Source organism: Euleptes europaea, chromosome 11 (genome assembly GCF_029931775.1).
Source record: "Euleptes europaea isolate rEulEur1 chromosome 11, rEulEur1.hap1, whole genome shotgun sequence".
Classification (NCBI taxonomy): domain Eukaryota; kingdom Metazoa; phylum Chordata; class Lepidosauria; order Squamata; family Sphaerodactylidae; genus Euleptes; species Euleptes europaea.
In genome coordinates, this window is record NC_079322.1 from 59793903 (window position 1) to 59814365 (window position 20463).

The following is a 20463-nucleotide window of genomic DNA, read 5'->3' on the forward strand; positions in this document are numbered from 1 at the left end:
CAACATGATTTAATCTTTAGTTTAAAATATTCATTTGTCTATTGTAAATAACAAATAAATAATGGCAAGTGTATATACCTGAGGGTATTTTGTAACTGTTAGATGAGGGGTGTGGTATCAGGAAGATAATGAAGGATCTCTCTAGTCATGGCTACAACAGTAAGAATAAGAATTAGGACAGGGATATTCCAAGGGCATCTTCTCTGTTGTCCATCTAAAGCAGAAAAACCATGAAATGGGATAAGAGAAGGAGCTGTGGAAGAAACATGGTTTTAGGCCTTCACCAAAGGCCAGACTACATGACCAGCAGGTGTCCCAAACAAGGGGGCAGGTGTGAAGTTCCATTCATGGAATTCTGTCACATCAACAAGGCTGAGCAGCATTTGGAGCAGTATTGCAAGCAGCAAGTGAAAAGTTGGTGGACTCTTCAGAGCTAGCTGGCCTATTAGTTGCATGCTTCCCCAATCTGACAAAGTCCCCCACCAAAGACTGCTAAGCAAACTTCATAGTCATGGGATAAGAGGATTGAGAGCTGGCTGAAAAATAGGAAGCAGAGAGTAGAGAGTAGGAATCTGGTCAGCTCTCACAATGGTGGGATGTGAGCAGTGGGGTGCCTCAGGGATCTGTGTTGGGACCGGTGCTTTTCAACCTGTTCATCAGTGACCTGGAGTTGGGGTTAAACAGTGAAGTAGCCAAGTTTGCAGATGACACCAAATTATTTAGGGTGGTTAAAACAAAATCAGACTGTGAAGAGCTCCAGAAGGATCTCTGCGTATTGGAAGAATGGGCATTAAAATGGCAAATGAGATTCAATGTGAGCAAGTGTAAAGTGATGCATATTGGGGCAAAAAATCCCAACTTCACATATACACTGATGGGATCTGTGCTGGCAGCGACAGACCAAGAAAGGGATCTTGGGGTGGTGGTGGATAGCTTAATGAAGATGTCAACCCAGTGTGTGGCTGCTGTAAAAAAGGCAAATTCCATGCTGGCCATAATTAGACGAGGAATAGAGAATAAAACTGCTGATATCATACTGCCCTTGTACAAATCTATGGTGAGACCACACTTGGAATACTGTGTACAGTTGTGGTCACCACACCTAAAAAAGGATATTACAGAGCTTGAGAAGGTGCAGAAAAGAGCAACCAAAATGATTTAAGGGACTAGAGCAACTGTCCTATGGGGAGCGGTTAGGACGCTTAGGGCTGTTTAGCTTGGAAAGAAGGCGGCTAAGGGGAGACATGATAGAGGTCTATAAAATTATGCATGGTTTGGAGAGAGTGGACAGGGAGTTTTTCTCCCTCTCCCATAATACTAGAACACGGGGTCATCTGCTAAAGCTGGAGAGCGAGAGATTCAAAACAGATAAAAGGAAATATTTTTTCACACAACCTATAGTTAAATTGTGGAACTCCCTGCCCCAGGATGTGGTGATGGCTGCCAGCTTGGAGGGCTTTAAGAGGGGAGTGGACATATTCATGGAGGAGAGGGGTATTCATGGCTATTAGTTAGAATGGATACTGGTCATGCTGCATACCTATTCTCTCTAGTATCAGAGGAGCGCGCCTATTTTGGGTGCGGTGGAACACAGGCAGGATGGTGCTGCTGCAGTCGTCTTGTTTGTGGCTTCCTAAAGGCACCTGGTTGGCCACTGTGTGAACAGACTGCTGGACTTGATGGGCCTTGGTCTGATCCAGCAGGGCCTTTCTTATGTTCAGTGATCAGGTTATGGAAATGATTCAGCACAATGTTTCAAAATAACCAGCCCTGCCCATGTATCACTGTAAACTGCTATCATACAGAATTCTGTATTCAATTATTTTTGCTTGTTGGAATTAATGAATAATTTGTTCCACCTTGGTTCATAGCAGCGTTGTATTTGGCTAAATAAGATAACACGGGCTGTCTGACCTAAGTAAGCAGTCTCCACTTTAGTCGGGGGAATTAGCTGGGGAGAGGAGCAAGAGGAGATAACTGGGATTGATAACCTATGTATCCCAGGATAGTCCTGGGTGAAAACTCTCAAATGAGCAGGCAGTTGTACAATTAAAATAGGTTTTATTACAGAATAAAAATAATAAAAACAAGTAATGTACTTTCAAGCAATGAACATATGCACACAAAGCATACAAGAGCTGACTAAGAGAAAAGAGGAAGTTGGATAGGGTTTCAGGGATGGATTATAGTTACCAGTCTTGAAGGGACGTCCAGGGAAAGCAGGGCTGAAGAGGAAAACGACCGGTGTTTCCAGGAGCAAAGGAAAGCGCTCACTTGCAAGTGGGGATGAATGCACGGATCCAACACACACACACACACACACAATGGATGGCTAAAGGACCAATATTTATACCCCAAAATGGGTCCTGAGATTGTATGAGGTAAGCTGCAGGAAAGCCAGAGAGAAAGAATTGATTGCTTTTCTGGGGTTCCAACCAAAAGATAGTAGAGGCTTGATGAGTTGTCAGGACCCAAGAGAATGCCTGGGCTATTCTCTTGAATACTGATTTGATTGCTGGGATGGGTGCAGATAGGGTATGCAATGGTCTGCTTGGAGTGCTGATTAAATCACCTTAGGGTGACACAATGGAGACTAGCTAACCCCATTGTCCAGTCAGGCATGCCTTAGGGCCAGGGAAAAGTTCAGCGGGCAACCGCCTTCTTGCCCAAGTTCGATACACAAGATGGCTCCCAAAACGTTCTAAGGCATCCATTTTGTGGGGAGCAGTGCCTTTATCTTATGCTAGTCTTTGGCCCCCGTGCCTTCATGGCATCCCTTAGCAGGAGGAGAGGTCTGACTATTTACACCTGTGGTGCTTGTAGAACCTAGATGAATCACAAACAACTCTGGAATACGAGTTTTATTTTGATCATAACCATGCTCTGATGCATTTTGATTATAAGAAGATGAGAGAGAACAGTATGCTTCCTGATAGGCATCCATGGTTTTAAAACTATTTAAGATAGGACCTCACCCAACCGGGACCAAAAGCCTTGAAGGTACAAAATTGGAAGGTTCCATGTTTACATGCTATCAGAACCATCCAAAGACAGTAAGCTGAGAAAAGCCTGTAGATGCATCACAAACCTGTCCTATGTAGCCTACCTTGGCCTCAAAAGAGTTGATGTTAAGCAGAGTCCAGCCCTAGAGAACCTTGTACCCCAGCCTTTTTCCTATGTTAGATTAGAGATGATTACTGAACACCTTGTAATGAGAAACCCAAAAAAGGATTAAAGGGTTAAAATAGAATCTTATCTATAATAGCAAAGACTGGAATAAAACCAGTGGTTTATATAATATATACACTGGCTAATTAAAAGACGCCTACAAGTTGTGTATATCTATTACAGAACTTTTTATTTTAAATTACTAATATACAATATACCTGTTTTAATTCAAGGTTTATTGAAAAAAATCAGATGTTCTCTATTTCATCGAATTGTATAAATACATTATATGGACTTCAATATAAAGTTTTTGATTCTCACGTTTCAAGTAGGCTGTTTTAAACGTCTGGCTTTTTTAAAATGACCAAATGGAGCCTCCAATTTTGTGTTTAAAATGATAAAACAGTGTATTATTTACAAGCAACAATAGCCTCCAAGTCTTTTCAATTGGACAATTAAAACCTACACGAGTCTTTTTTCCTCTTGCCACAATTTCAAAGGCAAGCAACGTGATGGTGGGGAATACGAACACTGGTGATAAAATTAGAGACAATTTAGAACACTGATAGTTTAGCAGCAGAATAAGCAGTTTATAAATGACCTAAAGTGCCTGAAACATTTCATATCCTAAAACCACACAGAAGTCAGAGTTCTCTGGGCTGCATGGAAAAAAAATTGACATTGTTGCAGGTACAATTTCAAAGGGGTCTGAAAAACAATTTCAAGCAGATTTAAGCAAATCCCAACCCTCCTTTTGAACCACAGACACATGAAAGATAGGAAGACCCCATGCATTTAGCCCCCTCCCCAAAGGTTATGTTGCAATCAAAGCTCCTCCCTTCCAACATTAGAAATACTCCCTAGCAGCAGAAAACCACATTTCGTTGCGAGTGAAAGTGAGTCATTCTACCATTCAGTGCTTGGCTTTATATAAGGTGCAGAAAACTAATCGGAGGGTCAGAAACTGTTTGTAGCTAAAAGCTTCAAAACAGCTTGTAAGAACAGTAGTTAAAAAGTAGGTCATTATTTTAAAAACTGAACATTTACAAAACCAAAACTAGTGTTAAGAGGAGGCTTTATAAATGCACAACCCTACAGAGGACTCCATTGTCTTGATATTACAAGCTGAATCCGGACACTGTTAGCTGTTGGGCATTATTCCTTGCTTCAAAATAAGAAGTGTCTGTTTCATCATTTGGCTGCGGAATGAAGGGCATGGTCTGATTCTGCAGATTATCCCAGTCTACACCATGAAAGAAGGGGTGAATTTTCAGCTCTAGAATAAAAGTTTTAAACAATCATTAGGTTTCTTCCTTTGAAGCTTCACCCGCTTCTCTTGTCACCAATTTCACTGTACTTCTCTTTTGAAGTAAGACCCTGAATACATAGACAAACTTTCTCAAACACCCATCTCAACAATGAGTCGCTAACCTTGATCTTACAGGTTCAAAATACTTTTGTTAGTTCCCAAGTTCCATTTTCATGTCGATTTTATCAACCTGCACACATTATGGTATTGGATACAGGGAACAATCTATGATGCTTGGACTTGAGGGAGCAATGGAAGAACAACAGTGAAAGGGTGTGCAAGTCCATGATTAAAATTAGAAGCAAAAAGCTAGTGCAACAGCCTGAATACACCATACCCTGGACTAGGGAAGCTTGCGTTCAAATCTGTTCAGCCACAAAATTAAGCCCACTTACTTAGTTTCAACTACCACCATACATGGTATTGCAATGATGAGTAGTTTGGGTGGGTGAACCATGTACATTAACCTGAGGACCCTGGACGAATAAGCAACAGTGAACAACAGCTCCCTGTCCTTCATCTTATCCTATAAGCTGATTCACGGACACTTCATTCATGACCTAAAACAGCTTTAGGAGTTATTCTACCCTCCAATAAAATATTTGGTTAAGCTGTAGCTCTCTGAAGTGCTACCAGAAAGGGATACAAGAAATGCCTACTAACCCTTGAGTCCAGCTCGCTTCGTGCTGTCAATGGTTAAAAGAATATCAATTGCATTCTGAGCATTATCAGGCAACTTCTCTTCACCTTCAGGCCATGGAATGTCTACAAATAACAGAGATAAATACCTTGGTATCGTGATGATAGGCAAATAGCCTCAAAACTCGGTTCCAAAGAAAAAGGTAATTACCCCTTTTCAGAATATTCTGGAATACTTGTGGCGGTGTCTCGTCATTGAATGGAGGAATCCCAGTTAAAAACTCAAACAGGCAAACTCCAAGTGCCCACCAGTCTACCGCAGGACCTAAGGTGGAAGACAGCAGACATTTATGTTTAGCCTGAAGAGAAGACTGAGAAGGGATATGATAACCATCTTCAAGTACTTGAAGGGCTGTCATGTAGAGGATGGTGCTGAGTTGTTTTCTGTTGCCCCAGAAGGCCGGACCAGAACCAACAGGTTGAAATTAAATCAAAAGGGGTTCCGTCTAGACATTAGGAAGAATTTTCTAAAAGTTAGAGCGGTTCCTCAGTGGAACAGGCTTCCTCGGGAGGTGGTAAGCACTCCTTCCCTGGAGGTTTTTAAGCAGGCTAGATGGCCATCTGTCAGCAACTTAGGCAGTTCATGAGAGGGAGGGCATCTTGGCCATCTTCTGGGCATGGAGTAGGGGGTCACTGGAGGTGTGGGAGGAGGGAAGTAGTTGTGAATTTCCTGCATTGTGCAGAGGATTGGACTAGATGACCCTGATGGTCCCTTCCAACTCTATGATTCTATAAATCATCCCCTGTCCTAAGAAATATTACTGAAGTTTTGAATCAAGAAATGAAAAAGGAAAAAAAGATCTGTGATTAGTATATAATTATCCCTTTGGCTTGTGAATTTTAAGAGGCAAGGGGAAAGCTGACCTTTAATCCACTTTCTTCTATTCTCGTGTTAATATTTACAGAGAACCTTTTGCCATCTCAAACACACATGGCCTTGCAAAGACCAATGGCTTGATGGTTTTTGCGCGAAAGGAACCACATATTCAAATCACCAGATTCAAAGTCCAATAATGAACATTAGTTTTGTAATCATCCAATAACAGGAGGCTAAGGGTTTTGTTTTTTAAAAAAAGCTTTAGCACACATCCCCACCATGAGCAGAACAAATCCTTGGGACCCAATCCACTTTTTGAATGCTAAAGTGACTAACAGCGATCGTGTTACAGATTTGCTAGCAAGTGGCACTTTTCCAAATACAACTGTTCTCCACAGACTTTTAAAACAATAGATACCTTGCTATATTGTCTATTCGCCCGTTCCCTTACCAGTCAAGACAAAGGGTGAGTTTATACATCCATGTTAGCATAAGCCCCCTATGAAAAAGCCCCCTGCACCTATAAAAAGATTGACCTGGATCCCATGGAACATTCCCACTGACGGAAGGGATACCTGTCAGTAGAGCAGACCTTCCTCGCCTTCCCTCCCAGTGCAGCCCAAGATGCTGCTCTTGGGAGACAGGGGAGCCTTAGGGATGGCAAGGAGGAGGAGGGGGGCATTGATAAAAATCCCACCCCCACCCAGGCTGGCAGATATTCTCCATGAGACCCAGTACAATTCCTTTCTTTATCTATTTAAGATGCATTTTGTTGTGAGGGTTCCTCCCAAACCTTCATGGCAGAATATTCAGTGTAAGCCAGGGGCTGCTGAGGGAACGCGAAGGTGGGGAAAGATCAGAGAGCCAGCGTGGCATAGTGGTTAAACGCAGCGGTCTCTAATCTGTAGAACCAGGTTCGAGTCCCCGCTCTTCCACATGAAGCCTGCTGGGTGACCTTGAGCCTGTCAGTTCTCTCAGAACTCTCTCAGCCTCACCTCACAAGGTGCCTGTTGTGAGGAGGGGAAGGTGATTTGTAAGCCACTTTGAGACTCCTTAAAGTAGAGAAAAGCGGGCTATAAAAACCAACTCTTCTTCTGTGCTACCAGAACATCCAGCCCACTGTGTTTTGCCAGTTTGGGAACAGGGTTAACACGTAGCAAAGCTATACATTGAAGATTAAATTCTGGTTGTGAGTTTTAACAGAGCCAGGACCTCATGGCTAGGCTGAGAAAATGTGCTACTTAAAGACCTCAAATTATTCGACAATTGGTTGCGTTGCTTACCATGAGCCTTTGCCAAGAGCAGCTCAGGTGCCAAGTAGTCTGGGGTCCCTAAAATGCGTTCTCCTTCGACTGGGGCGGCCCCCCTTCGGACGCTCTTTGGAGTCCTGTAGGGTGTACCAGCATTTCCCTGATTAGGGGTCTGATGTCAAAGAACAGAAGTTATGTCAGACACAGATATCAAACGTGAACAAAGTAGCTCAGACACTAAACTGCACAGGTGAACAAAACCATCTAGCGCTCCTCCCCCCCGCCAACCACCGGTTCTCCTCCTTTAGCATCCTCACTCCCGGAACATATGCCTTTCTCTTATCTCTTTAATAGCGCCCTTCCTGAATATTTTCTTCACTAGGTCTAGTAGGCATGAAACTATTGGTATGTCTAAGCAGCAAAGCCTAACACTGCCCGATCCATCCTTGCTACCATTTCAGTCAAGAGAAGAGCTGGTTTTTATATGCCGACTTTCTCTACCACTTAAGGCAGAATCAAACTGGCTTACAGTCATCTTCCCTTCCCCACCCCACAACAGACACCCTGTGAGGTAGGTGGAGCTGAGAGAGTATGACTAGCCCAAGGTCACCCAGCTGGCTTCATGTGTAGGAGTGGGGAAACAAATCCAGTTCACCAGATTAGCCTCTGCCGCTCATGTGGAGGAGTGGGGAATCAAACCCGGTTCTCCAGATCAGAGTCCACCGCTCCAAACCACCACTCTTAACCACTACACCACACTGACTCTCCAGAGAAAAAATCCTACAGATTCCTTACACTGAAGCGATTAGCAGAGTACTATCATGCCATTAAAGGTGACTGAAACTGTTAAGCAGAGTATAGAACATTGTGTGTAAAAAGTGAACCTTTTCCACATGTGTACATGCCTCAGGAACTTGCTGTCAACTGAGGCTCCTGACCATACATACACAAAGATATACACGTGGGATTCGAGCAATGGAATTCTTGCCTGGGTATCACTGCCACATAGGACCTTTTGTGAGCAGGGTGGTTCTTTAGTTATTGGGATGGATCCTACAAAAGATCCCTGCTGATGCAAGTCATGCTATCAGGGAGGTGGAACTTTCCTACCTCCCCTCTTCTGGAGCAGCCCAAAATGTCTGCCCCCCCCCCCAGAAACCACTCCTGTAAGGCCAGGGGACCCCGATGAATGGGGAGGAGTTGTAGGTCTGAAATGGAAGAGGGAATCAATGACCACCTGCCCCCATCTGTGAAAATTCATGCTGGACCCAATCCACTGTACTGCAACATCCAGTGTGCCTATGTTAGCATTTACCTGATAAACTCTGTAGGGTTTCCCCTTTGGTGCAGGAGTAATAGCCATAGGATAAGAGCCGCTACAAGCAGAGAGATCCGTTCCTTCTACAGAAATTGTGCTAATTCTTGACGGCTCGGATATATTAGACATATTGATTGGGCTGTTGTAACTACGAAAGGCAACCATGTTTTTTTTGAAGAGGGTCAGCATTTTCACCATCTCCGCTGATGGAGAAAAGTGGGTACGTGCCTCAGCCCCGCCTTGCAAACTCTTGTCCTGTTCATGCTGCAATGGCTTGCCCTCCTCGCCTCTCGGGGAGGCATCTGCACAGCTAAGTGACATTTCAGACACATCCTCCGTTTTCAGTTCTTCAAAGGTGAGGTCTTTACTGCTTCCAGCTGTATTAGACAGGTGCTTTTCTAAATGCATCACTGCAGCAGACACTTCCGGAAGGGACAGATCAGAGTCCAGACTCATGCTCGCTAAAGGCTTTTCATCGTCAGCGCATAAGAAACTGGAACTCAAGGGTTCCTTTCCCCCATCCTTTTCACAGTCTGCATCCAGATCATGCATGAGATTCTTAGCTATTAAAGAGGCGTCTGGTTTTCCACCCCCGTTTTGGTCGGTGCAATTGAAGTCTTTTGCTTGACCATTATCTGCACAGGTCTCTTGCAGCTCTCCGTCACCAGCAAGCTTTAAGCAGTCGATTTCAGCTGTTAAACTTGTGCATCGCCTCTCGGGGATGTCTACAATTTTACAACCACGTCTGTATTCTCCATTGGTTTTTTTGACACGGGCAAGTTCTTGAGACGGACTCGTGTCAACCAACGCAAAGCTCCTTTTGACCCGCGGCTTCTCCAACTTCACCTCCCCTTTCTTTTCTTTGACAGGGTCGGCCAAGCACGAAGGTGACGTCTGGCCTTCAAAAGATTGCGCCACCCCCTTAGCCAGGGCAGGTTTATCTGTGCTAAGTTTTCCTTCCCATTCTTTGTATTCTGAAAGGCATTTCCGGACCAGGTCTTTCACATCGCAAGTCCTTACAGAGGCATCGCGTCCATCTGACCGTTCTGCTTTTCCTCCGAGCCTGCTCCCCGAGTCATTGCTGCTAATAGGAGATATGACAGACTCCAGCGTTCTCCTCTTTAAGGCTTTCGTGTTACTGGTAAACAGTAAATCTACATTATGAAACTTCTCCAATAAAGTTGCCTGGCCAGGGGCAGAGCAGAATATGTCTTCTGCTTCCTAAAAACAATACCGAGTTTACTAAAAATTTTATACACAGTGATACATTTGCAAACAGTGATATTGTTTCCAGATAACATGTTCTCACATGAAGTCAGTATTGTCTACTCAGACCGGCAGCGGCTCTCCAGGGTCTCTCGCAGGGGTCTTTCACATCACCTACTTGCCTAGTCCCTTTAACTGGAGATGCTGGGGATTGAACCTGGGACCTTCTGCATGCCAAGCAGATGCTCTACCACTGAGGTACAGCCCTTCCCCAACCCCTTCTCAGTCACCCATATTATGACCACTGTATTGAAAACATAACAGATGAAATAAAGCGTACATTACAGCATGATAACAATGCACTTGGAAAAAGTGATTTGTTATCAACCCTCGCTGATTTATTTCACGGACACTTTTTTAACCCACCCAAGAACCTCTCCACACAGTGTGATTAGGAGCAGCTCTTGGGTTCCCAGGCACCTTGTATTTGTTCCCTTAAGGTTTGATATGGAAAAATACATTTATCTGAGCAGAGGACTGGTGGCTCATGTTTTAACAAACACAGTCTTCTAGTTCAGGAGCTACGTTCTATGCGTACAGGGCAGGAGGAAGGTCCAAGAGGAAGAGGTGGCCTTGAGACTTATCCCGCAAGTGCAGGTTATCCCTTGAAAGACTTTGTGCCCACCTTGAACATTTCCTGTGATTCTGTGGCGACACCCACTTTTCACTAGGTTCTCGGCTCTCAAAATATAGGACGATAAGCTTTTCCCACCAGCAAACGGTATCCAAGTCAATCACTTCTCTGGGGTGACTTAGAGAACTCAGGGAAATGCCACCCACCCCACTGCGTACATCTGTTATCTCTGTAAAGTTGCCAGGAGGAAGCAAAATCAGCATAAAGAAATGAAGCAGTCCTGACCTGTGTGTCTCGCTCCCACAGGGGGCTGCTACAGCACTCTGACTCCATGCTGGACAGCTGGGTGTGGGAAAGGCTGCTGGCGCTTGAGGTCCCGTACCTTTTCCGAGACTGAAGCAGACTTGGTGTCAGACTTTTAACAGGCATCACAATGGAAGAATCAAGGCCTGAAAAACGAGGGGGGATCATACAAACAAAATACAGCAGCCAGTTTCAAAGCAAGTCCAATCAATTGCACTGAGAAACTTAGGAAAGAATCATTGCAATATCTGACTGTTGATTTGTCCGTTCTTGCTGTGAAGTGTTTATTGATAATCTATTATTTTTATACTGCTACATGAAGGATAGATTATGCTATTATCCTATGATAACTAAACCAAATTTAAGTATGAATTTCTTTCACCTATTATAGTACCATCACATTATTTATGGGGAAAGAGAACAGTTAGAAATGAAAAAGCTTAGTTACAAGGTTATATCAAATATACTAAATAACAAGTGCATAATGGAATTTAGTTATTATCAACTAATAAGAGATTATAAATGAGACAGCAGAATTAAGTTTAATTATTGAGTTAGTTTAAAGTACATAAGTCAGTTTTTAAACAGTACTGAATTTGTACGCCGCTTCGAATGTAGTTTCAGGTGGGCAGCAGTGTTAGCCTGCAGCAGCAGGACAAAATTTAAGTCCAGCAGTATTGTAGAGACCAATAAAATGTTTCAGGGTATAAGCTTTTGTGAGTCAGCGATCACTTAATCTGATACCAAACAAATCTGATCAAGTGAGCTTTGACTCACTGGAGTTTATACCCTGGAAAATTTGTTGGTCTTTGAAGAGCTAGCGGACCCAAATTTTGGAATGTAGCAAGGCTGGAGAAAATAGGTTAAATAAAGCAGATCTTTTAAACCCAGCAGTTTTGCTTCCATTCGGTTTGATACTTACATGTCCTCAGCAGCTTACTTGATGCAGAAGCACACTCTTTGTGGCTCACAGAGAGCGGGGAAACAAACCCTTGAGAGATCCTAGGCGTATCCATAGAAATAGGGCTCGGACTGGGTGCATGGGTTTTCGCTCCAACTGGGGTGTACTGTCAAAATGAGAGAGGCTTGCTTAACAGATCACTATGACCCAACCAAGTACAGGGCTTAAAACAGTCAGTCATTTATTGATTCGGCACATAGCCAGACATATACAAAAAACATTAAAACCAGGAATTCCAAGTATAAAATACACTGGAGACTACATAAAATCCTAAGAGGACACTACTATTTGCATAGATAATAAGGCAGGCCATCCCAACAATATGTGCCTATTTTTGGACAAGGCGGCACAAAATTTAGCAGTGTCAACAGAAATCCTTGGATTTTCATCTGACAGCAACTTCCTTGCCCTCTCTGACTCTGAGTTATCTGACAGTCTATTAGTCCAAGGCCTAATAAATTTGCCAGGGCATAAAACAGTATTTTGTGACTCACCTTACGCAACCATCTCAGTAATAGAATGTGCTGGTAACACATGTTGTAAGCATACAGGAACAACATGGCTGCATTTTTAATCATATAATACCAAATTCAAGAAACAGATTGTGGTCCACTGAAATGTGGGGATGGCCCAAAGAAGAGTAGGAAACTCTCCAAGGAGTTCAGTACAATAATTTGAAGCCTGTGAATTATTCTGATGACTTACAAAACTCAAATTGCTGATAAGAGACAACACTTGCCCCGGAGTACGTGAATAATCTTGCTTCGGTTTAGGCATGGATGGTGTTGTGAGGATATCCATCATGTTGATCTCTGAGAAGAGATTAATAAGATTAGCTTCCGTAGTACCATTTAATTTTGTTTTTCAGTATGCTGTGGAAACAATACTTTTCTCTAATGATGTGCCATGTACACATACCACTAGAGCTCACTGCAAGGCAAACTATTATTTTACTCAAGTTAAATAGGTGAGGGGAGAAGCCGGCAGGAAAATTGGCGGGAAATAGGCAACCCCCCCTCACTCCAATGAGATAAAGCAAAGAGTAGTTTAGATCCAAGCACAAACTGGAATGGGGAGATGATGTACTATGTGACTAGGCTATTTGGAGGCAGTTTGTGCCTCTGGAACATCACAACGCTGACCCCACCTGCCACTTGCCAAAGAACCAGTGAAATTTTTAACAGATCCCCAACCCCGCCCAGATCCATACAAGAAACTGCTCTTAAAAGGCTCCTTAGCTTCAAACACTGTTTGCTATACAGCAAAGGCTTTCTACGTGTGTGATGTTCAAGGAAAAGATGAAGCCCCATTCGGGCAGGCTCAACTAACTGTGCTTGTATTCCACACAAGCACAAACCCAGAAAATCAGGACTGCAACTGGGGGGGAGGGGAATGTGAAGTCCTAAGAAGCTGCATACAAAACGACACAAGAGATATAAAATTCTGAGAAATTTTGAAAGAATGGGGTAGAAGGGTTTTTTTCTGGCTCCCTCTCCCCAACTGAAATTTTGGGAAGAATTGAAATATGGAAAACTAACTTTCCTATCAAAACTAAACCTAGTTTTGCTGCTTTGACAGTATAAATGCATCATTTGTAACTTAGTTTATAAAAGTTTTATTGAGTGACATCTTTAAGACATTTAAAAGGAAATGCCTGAGCAAAAGAACCATGGCTTAACATGTGCACACAAAGACAGAACATTTGCTTGTCTAAACTGCCACATAATCACAATTAGCCCTCATACAGCCAGCCTCACCTCTGTTCAGAGCAACTCTGGACAATCCAAAGTCTGTCAACTTAATGTGACCCTCGTTTGATATCAGCATGTTGTCTGGCTTCAGGTCTCTGCAGGTATAAGGAAAATGAAATACATCTGCTGTACAAATACCTTACTGTAATCAGGGCTAATTTTGGGCAGCCAGTTCAAACCACCCCCCTTGTGCTTATCATAACCATGTCTCTCTCACTGCCAGTACAGTGGTTATATATACTGAATGATAATAATAATCAACTAAACAGATCCATGTATTGATTACAAATACCAAAGAAATAAATCCTTTACTTTAAAATAAGTGAGCTTATTTGCCGTCGTAATAAATGTTACTATAGTTCTTCTGATGTAAGAAGAGAAACACAACAAATGCTTCTTTAAAATACATTGCTTTTTGAGCCCATTCAAAAGTTGGCCTTCATCTCTTGCTGATCCTCCTCTGCCTCAACGCCGAAACCTAAAATAGCATTTCTTATTTTATTTATCAGGGATTTGAACCTGGGTCTCCAAGAGCCTAGAACTGACACTCTAACACAATACTTCTGACTGTAATTGGAGAAAAGGTAAAGAGAGAAGGTATTCAGCAAACCGCTCCAAACTAAATCACAAAACATTTCTTTCCCTTCAATGGATTCTGCATTTGTATTTAAAAAGTTGTACAGAAAACAGAACACTGGGCTACCAGCTCAATTGTCAGATCAAAGAACACAGGACATTTGAGTTCTCAGTGAGAAGCATTGAACTATAGATAAAAGCAGCTGGAACACATGCCAGAAGTGGTCCTGGGCATCAATTTCCTCCCAACAAGATGTCTGCATTTTCCCCAGGCTCAAAGGAAATGGTCTAGTGCTGAACGGGATAAATGTAACTTGCTGCATTAAAAACAGTATCAACGGATTTTACCTGTGGATTATCCCATGCCTGTGGAGGTAATCAAGAGCCAGTGCTGCTTCAGAAATATACTTCACAGCCATTTCTTCATCAAAATAACCATATATTTGGAGGAGCGACTTAACATCTCCGCCAATGAGATACTCCATTACCTGCCAGTGAAAAATAGCAATGACTATTTCACATCAGCACCTTGGCTTATGGCAACATCTACATCACATCACTCACAAAGTTTCTGTGCAGAAACTGTATATAATAGAGGACACTTTGACACCCTAATGCAGGCAGAAAGAAACTGGGCAAATACAGGTTTGAAATTGAAATCAAAGCTGCACAATACAGAAGGATGCTTGAAAACTACTTGTGCTTGGTTTCCTTTTCCGAGCTGGAGGACAGCTTTCCAAACTTGCAAAAAGTTTAAATCTGGTGAAATGGGTCAAGGGATGAGAGCCAAGTGAGATATTAATACTTAAAAGTCTTGTTGAACTGGAAGAAGGAGATACAAGGATTTTCTAATAAACTAGATTTTCTAATAAACTTGTTGGATATCTACTTTAAAAGCCACCTTAAGGCACTGTATACTTACCAAGTAGACGTTGTTGGCAGACTGAAGTGAGTAGTATAAGTGTACAATGAAAGGGCTTTTACTAAGAGCCAAGGCATTTCTCTCTGCCTGTAACTGATGGACCATGTTCTTATTGATCAGATCAGCTTTTTTGACTACCTGTAAAGCAACACATGCAGAGGCCGATTCAAATACACACAGAAAATACGTTTCTCTGCCAGCACTAATTTTAATAAAGATATGAAGTTACTACTATGAAAAAAGTTAGACCATCAACATATATAACTTTACTATGCTAGATGTTTAAAAACTTAACATGGAGATCCCAGACAGATGTTGTGTTAATTCCACCCACCAGAAATGAAAGCATAATTTAAAAACCACCATCAGCCTGGCAACGCAGCCAATTAAGTTCCCATATCTGACAATCAATTGGATATTCCTGAGACGTTGGCCTTCTATGCATGGGTTGTTTCTGTTGGATATGCTGCTCTCTCGATGCATAGTATTTGCAGTCAAAATCTCAAATCACTCTGCACAGGGTTCTGAAACTGACCAACACTCGCTGTGAAACTGACCAAACAAGCAGGCTCATATGTCCTTTGTGACTATTTCAGCTTTCTTGCTAGTTGCAAACAAAAAAACCCCTGTTGGATCAGGTTAAAGTCTGAAACTGACCAACACTCACTGTGAAACTGACCAATAAGCAGCCTCATTATATTCCAGCTTTGAGGGGAGGGGATGGATGAGGGGGAAAGACAAGTGGGATGGAGAAGTGAGAATGGGTGTGGGGAGAAAACCCCGAATGGACACAGGACCAGCTTTTGATTTGGAATTGAGGCAGCCATTAAACTCGGGGTAAAACAGCATTCACAAAATGTGGAGAAAACATGAGCTGGCCTTACACAAACTACTATTTTCCCAGCCATCCTTATTTTATGAATATACAACCTAGTTCCTCATTCTTTGCTCTGAGAAAGAGAGGTGGTGTCCTAGCACGAGAGATAACTTGTCTGTTTCTCAATCAAGTCGCATCAAGCCCATTTACGTCCTCAGCAAATAACAAGCAAAGTTAACAGCCTAACGATTGTGACCATGTTTAACAAACGTCTGATGAAATTCAACACACTCTCAAAATCAAATCTGTAAGGAGAACCTTGGAAACCACTACCTGTGTATGTGTGAAACGACCATACACTAAATATAAAATAAAAAGCGTATTGATATTCGAGTACATTACCAAAGGTTTTTAAGTACCACATTAGGCTTAGAGGGGACTCCCTGTCTTTCCTAAATATGTTCTAAATTAGTACAAAAGGGCAAGAGTCCAGTAGCACCTTAAAGACTAACAAAAATATTTTCTGGCAGGGGATGAGCTTTCGTGAGCCACAGCTCACTTCTTCAGATAGCTGAAGCACCTTAAAGACTAACAAAAATATTTTCTGGCAGGGTATGAGCTTTCGTGAGCCACAGCTCACTTCTTCAGATACCTGAAGCACCTTAAAGACTTCAGTAGCACCTTAAAGACTAACAAAAATATTTTCTGGCAGGGTATGAGCTTTCGTGAGCCACAGCTCACTTCTTCAGATACCTGAAGCACCTTAAAGACTTCAGTAGCACCTTAAAGACTAACAAAAATATTTTCTGGCAGGGGATGAGCTTTCGTGAGCCACCGCTCACTTCTTCAGATACCAGCTTCAGCTCACTTCTTCAGGTAGCTGAAGAACTGAAGCTGGTATCTGAAGAAGTGAGTGGTGGCTCACGAAAGCTCATCCCCTGCCAGAAAATATTTTTGTTAGTCTTCAAGGTGCTACTGAAGTCTTGCCCTTTTCTACTACTGCAGACAGACTAACACGGCGACCCACTGTGAATTATGTTCTAAATTAAAATGCATATTTGTTTTCCCTAGATTACGCGGGTCTAGAGTGTCAGCAATGCTGATCCTATGGACCTTGGGCCGTTCATGGGAGGGAGGGCATCTTGGCCATCTTCTAGGGGTCACTGGGGGAGGTAGTTGTGCGTTTCCTGCATCGTGCAGGGGGCTGGACTAGATGACCCTGGCGGTCCCTTCCCACGCTCGATTCCGTGGTCTCGGGACGGCGCGCTCACCTTGACGGCGTACAGCCTCCCTCCTTTGCGGCCCAGGTAGACTTTCCCGAAGGCGCCACGGCTGATGGGCTTGACGATGGCGAAGTCCTCGATGGAGGGCGGCCGGGGCACCGCGACGCGCCTCTCCGTGCCCACGCTGGCCTCCGCGCCCGGCCCGTCCTGGGGCTCCGGCTCCATCGCCCTGCGCCCGAGGAGAAGCCGCCTGCAGCCGCCACCCTCCGCTCCGCGTCGCCCCGCGACGATTCAAACCTAAGCCCCGCCCGGATGACCTCACACGCCGAACAGGAAGAGACGCCTGACGTACCCCCCCCCCCCAGAGACGGGAAAGGGCCGCAGCCGACTACAGTCGCAGTCCTTTTACGCACTTCCGGTCTGGCTTCCCCCCCCCACACACACACACACTCTGAAGTCGAACGCGGGAGGTTTCGCCACAAAGAAGCCCAAGCCTAGAGCGGCGTTGTTGTGCGCTCGTCACGAACACGGGTTTCCCCGTTGGAGGCGGAAGTTGGGTGCAATTCTAGCCTGTCTCGGTCTCGACGGGCGTGCTGCGTGTCTGGGGTCAGATCTCTTGCTGAGGGTGGGATTCCTTTAGAACCGAGTTGATTCCACACGGGGCCGGAGAGAAAGAATCAACTGTGCAAAAAACTTACCCCAAAGTCTTGTGCCCCAGTTCTCTTACAAAGGAATTTCAAAGGGAGGTTGGAAAGAGAGACTGCTGAATTACAGTTGATGTTCAAACTAAAGTCAATGCATTGACCTGGGCTGAATAAAGACGTTGCATTCATGGCCCATGACCAATGCTGATTTCTCCACACCCCTCTCTCCCCTGGACATCACAGACTCTTCTGCATACCACACCTAATCCCATCACGCCTGCGATTCACATTTACATACTGTTAACATTTACATACTAATGCTTGTCTGAATTCACTCTCCTCTGCTTAAAGACAGATGGATTCACATTCTAGCTGTATCTGAAGAAGTGAGCTGCGGCTCACGAAAGCTCATCCCCTGCCAGAAAATATTTTTGTTAGTCTTTAAAGGTGCTACTGGACTCTTGCCCTTTTCTTGTGCCCCTTGCAAGACTAATGAAATTCCTAGCAATTTGGGGATGGAGCTTGAGGAGAGCAGCGTTTGGGGACGGGAGGGACCTCAGTGGGGTATAATGTCACATAGAGTTTATTCTCCAAAGCAGCTATTTTACCCAGGGGAAATTATCTCTTGTCTTCTGGAAATGAGGTGTAATTCCAGGAGAGCTCCGGATCCCACCTGAAGTCCAGGGTTGCTGTGCAGAGGCAGGCAATGGCAAGCCACCTCTGTTTGTCTCTTGCCTTGAAAACCCTGTGGGATCACCATAAGCTGCAACTTGATGGCACTTTTCACCACAGACATGCTTACAGCTGCCATCCAGTACACCACGTAATTAATTGTCTACAGTAAAGTCCCAAGGAACAATCATGTACACCATTCCTTGGGACAGATGGAATCACCTGCAGGATTTATACGAAGTATTTCTAAAATTACAGTACCCACCTGCAGAAGTGAAGAGACTGATAAGCCTGGACAGGCCCACATCCTACAAGACAAGTTGAGCAGGAAAAACTACAGAATGCCATCAGTTGTCACCAACAGCTCCCAGATAAACTCTCTCTCACAGACCTTGAAGGAGAGGCTGGTCCTTACTATCAGATACCTCTCAGCCTGAGGGAATGAGTCACAAACTCAGAAACTAGCACTGGCAAAAAGCAGACATATTCTCCACTTGCATAACTTTGTCTTAAAACATGGCGTTGAAATAAAAACTGTGTTTTTGAGAATATTTTCTTTGCCCACATTACAAAGGAGTTTGAAAAGTCAGGAAAGGAGCAAACATTTCCCAGGGCAAGCTCTCAAAATACATATTTCAAGATAGTCCGAAGAGACAGACCTCTTGTGTCACTTCAAAGACGTGTTGAATGTAAGCCTTTGTAGACTGTTACATCTGTTACAATGTGTAACCCTGTAGTTAGATTAAGAGGGAATAAGTTGTCCAAGGACTTGAACCCAAGGATGACCCTGTCACCACTCCATCATACCGGTTCGAGGGAGCTTGTGTCAGATACACATCTCATTAGCAAATGCAAGTATTTCGACCTCTCTTCTGCTCCCCCAGATAATCTCGCAGCAGTCTGGAGGAAAAGGGGGGAGGGGTATACCGTAGCTCTGTGGTTTCTTTTCACACAAACACACAAGTATGAGTTGACCACAGGGCAAATTTTATAACAGACTTCTTAAAAGATTTTTGGGATTCTATTTGTTCAGGTTCAGAGTGTGTCTATGTATATTGTGTGGGATGTTTGGATTATTATTAGGGTTGCTAACCTCCAGGTGGTGTCTGGAGATCTCCTGAGATTACAACTGATCTCCAGGCGACAGGAATCAGGCCACCTGGAGAAAATAGCTGCTTTGGAAGGTGGGCTCTGGCATTACACCACATTGACATTCCTCCCCAAACCCACCCTACTCATCTTGTTTGTGGGCTTCCTAGAGGCACCTGGTTGGCCACTGTGTGAACAGACTGCTGGACTTGATGGGCCTTGGTCTGATCCAGCAGGGCCTTTCTTATGTTTTTCTCAAGCTCCACCCCCAAATCTCCAGGTATTTTCCAATCCGGAGCTAGCAATCCTAGCTATTTGGGGGAAAGGAGGATCCCTACAGAGGGCGAACTAGAATGCCAAGGAAAAGAGCCGATATGCTAATTTTCTATCTCCCCTCCCTCTACGGGAGGTGGTTTGAAAATGTGTCTTGCCCCGTTCTGACCAAAGTGCAATTTTGATGTTGTTTTCAGGGTGATTTTTTTCAGCCCTGGTAACAGTCCAGCACACATGCAGAACTCCATCAGGTTCAACAACGCCTAGTCGCTATGAAAGGAGGGGCTGTGGCTCAGTGGTAGAGCCTCTGCTTGGCATGCAAAAGGTCCCAGGTTCAGTCCCCGGCATCTCCAGCTAAAGGGACTAGGCAGGATGGTGATGTGAAAGACCTCTGCCTGAGACCCTGGAGAGCCGCTGCCGGTCTGAGTAGACAGTACTGACTTTGATGGACCCAGGGTCTGATTCAGTGTAAGGCAGCTTCACGTGACAACGTGTTCTCTGGAAACCACATCACTGTTTGCAAATGTGTCAGGGACGGATTTAGGTTTGATGAGGCCCTAAGCTATTGAAGATCATGGGGCCCTTTATATGTCCAGCTGTCCTTTGTCAACAACAAATTGTCGCTGTTTTTGTGTGTGTGTGTGTTGAATATATGCTATATGGTAATTTATGGACCTAATAGGTATCTAAAGCCATTTGCACATAACAAAATATGTATTTTATCAAAGTAATTGTTGAACTGAAATACAATTAAGAAGTCTATTAATAGTGAAATAGTAGAAAAGAGCAAGAGTCCAGTAGCACCTTAAAGACTAACAAAAATATTTTCTG

General features: G+C 43.7%; 1 protein-coding gene across 1 annotated transcript; it reads right to left on the reverse strand.

Moving 5' to 3' along the window:
* Positions 1 to 4244: 4244 nt before the first annotated feature.
* On the reverse strand, positions 4245 to 17134 carry MASTL (microtubule associated serine/threonine kinase like). Its single transcript, XM_056857708.1, has 12 exons — positions 17003 to 17134; positions 14915 to 15052; positions 14341 to 14480; positions 13423 to 13511; positions 12371 to 12477; positions 11627 to 11771; positions 10687 to 10850; positions 8559 to 9782; positions 7277 to 7415; positions 5328 to 5441; positions 5141 to 5242; positions 4245 to 4444 (listed from the first exon to the last, which is right to left on the reverse strand). Exons 2-12 carry the CDS (start codon positions 15017 to 15019, stop codon positions 4287 to 4289), a joined length of 2487 nt encoding a protein of 828 aa, XP_056713686.1. The 5' UTR covers positions 15020 to 15052; positions 17003 to 17134; the 3' UTR covers positions 4245 to 4286.
* Between the last annotated feature and the right edge of the window lie 3329 nt (positions 17135 to 20463).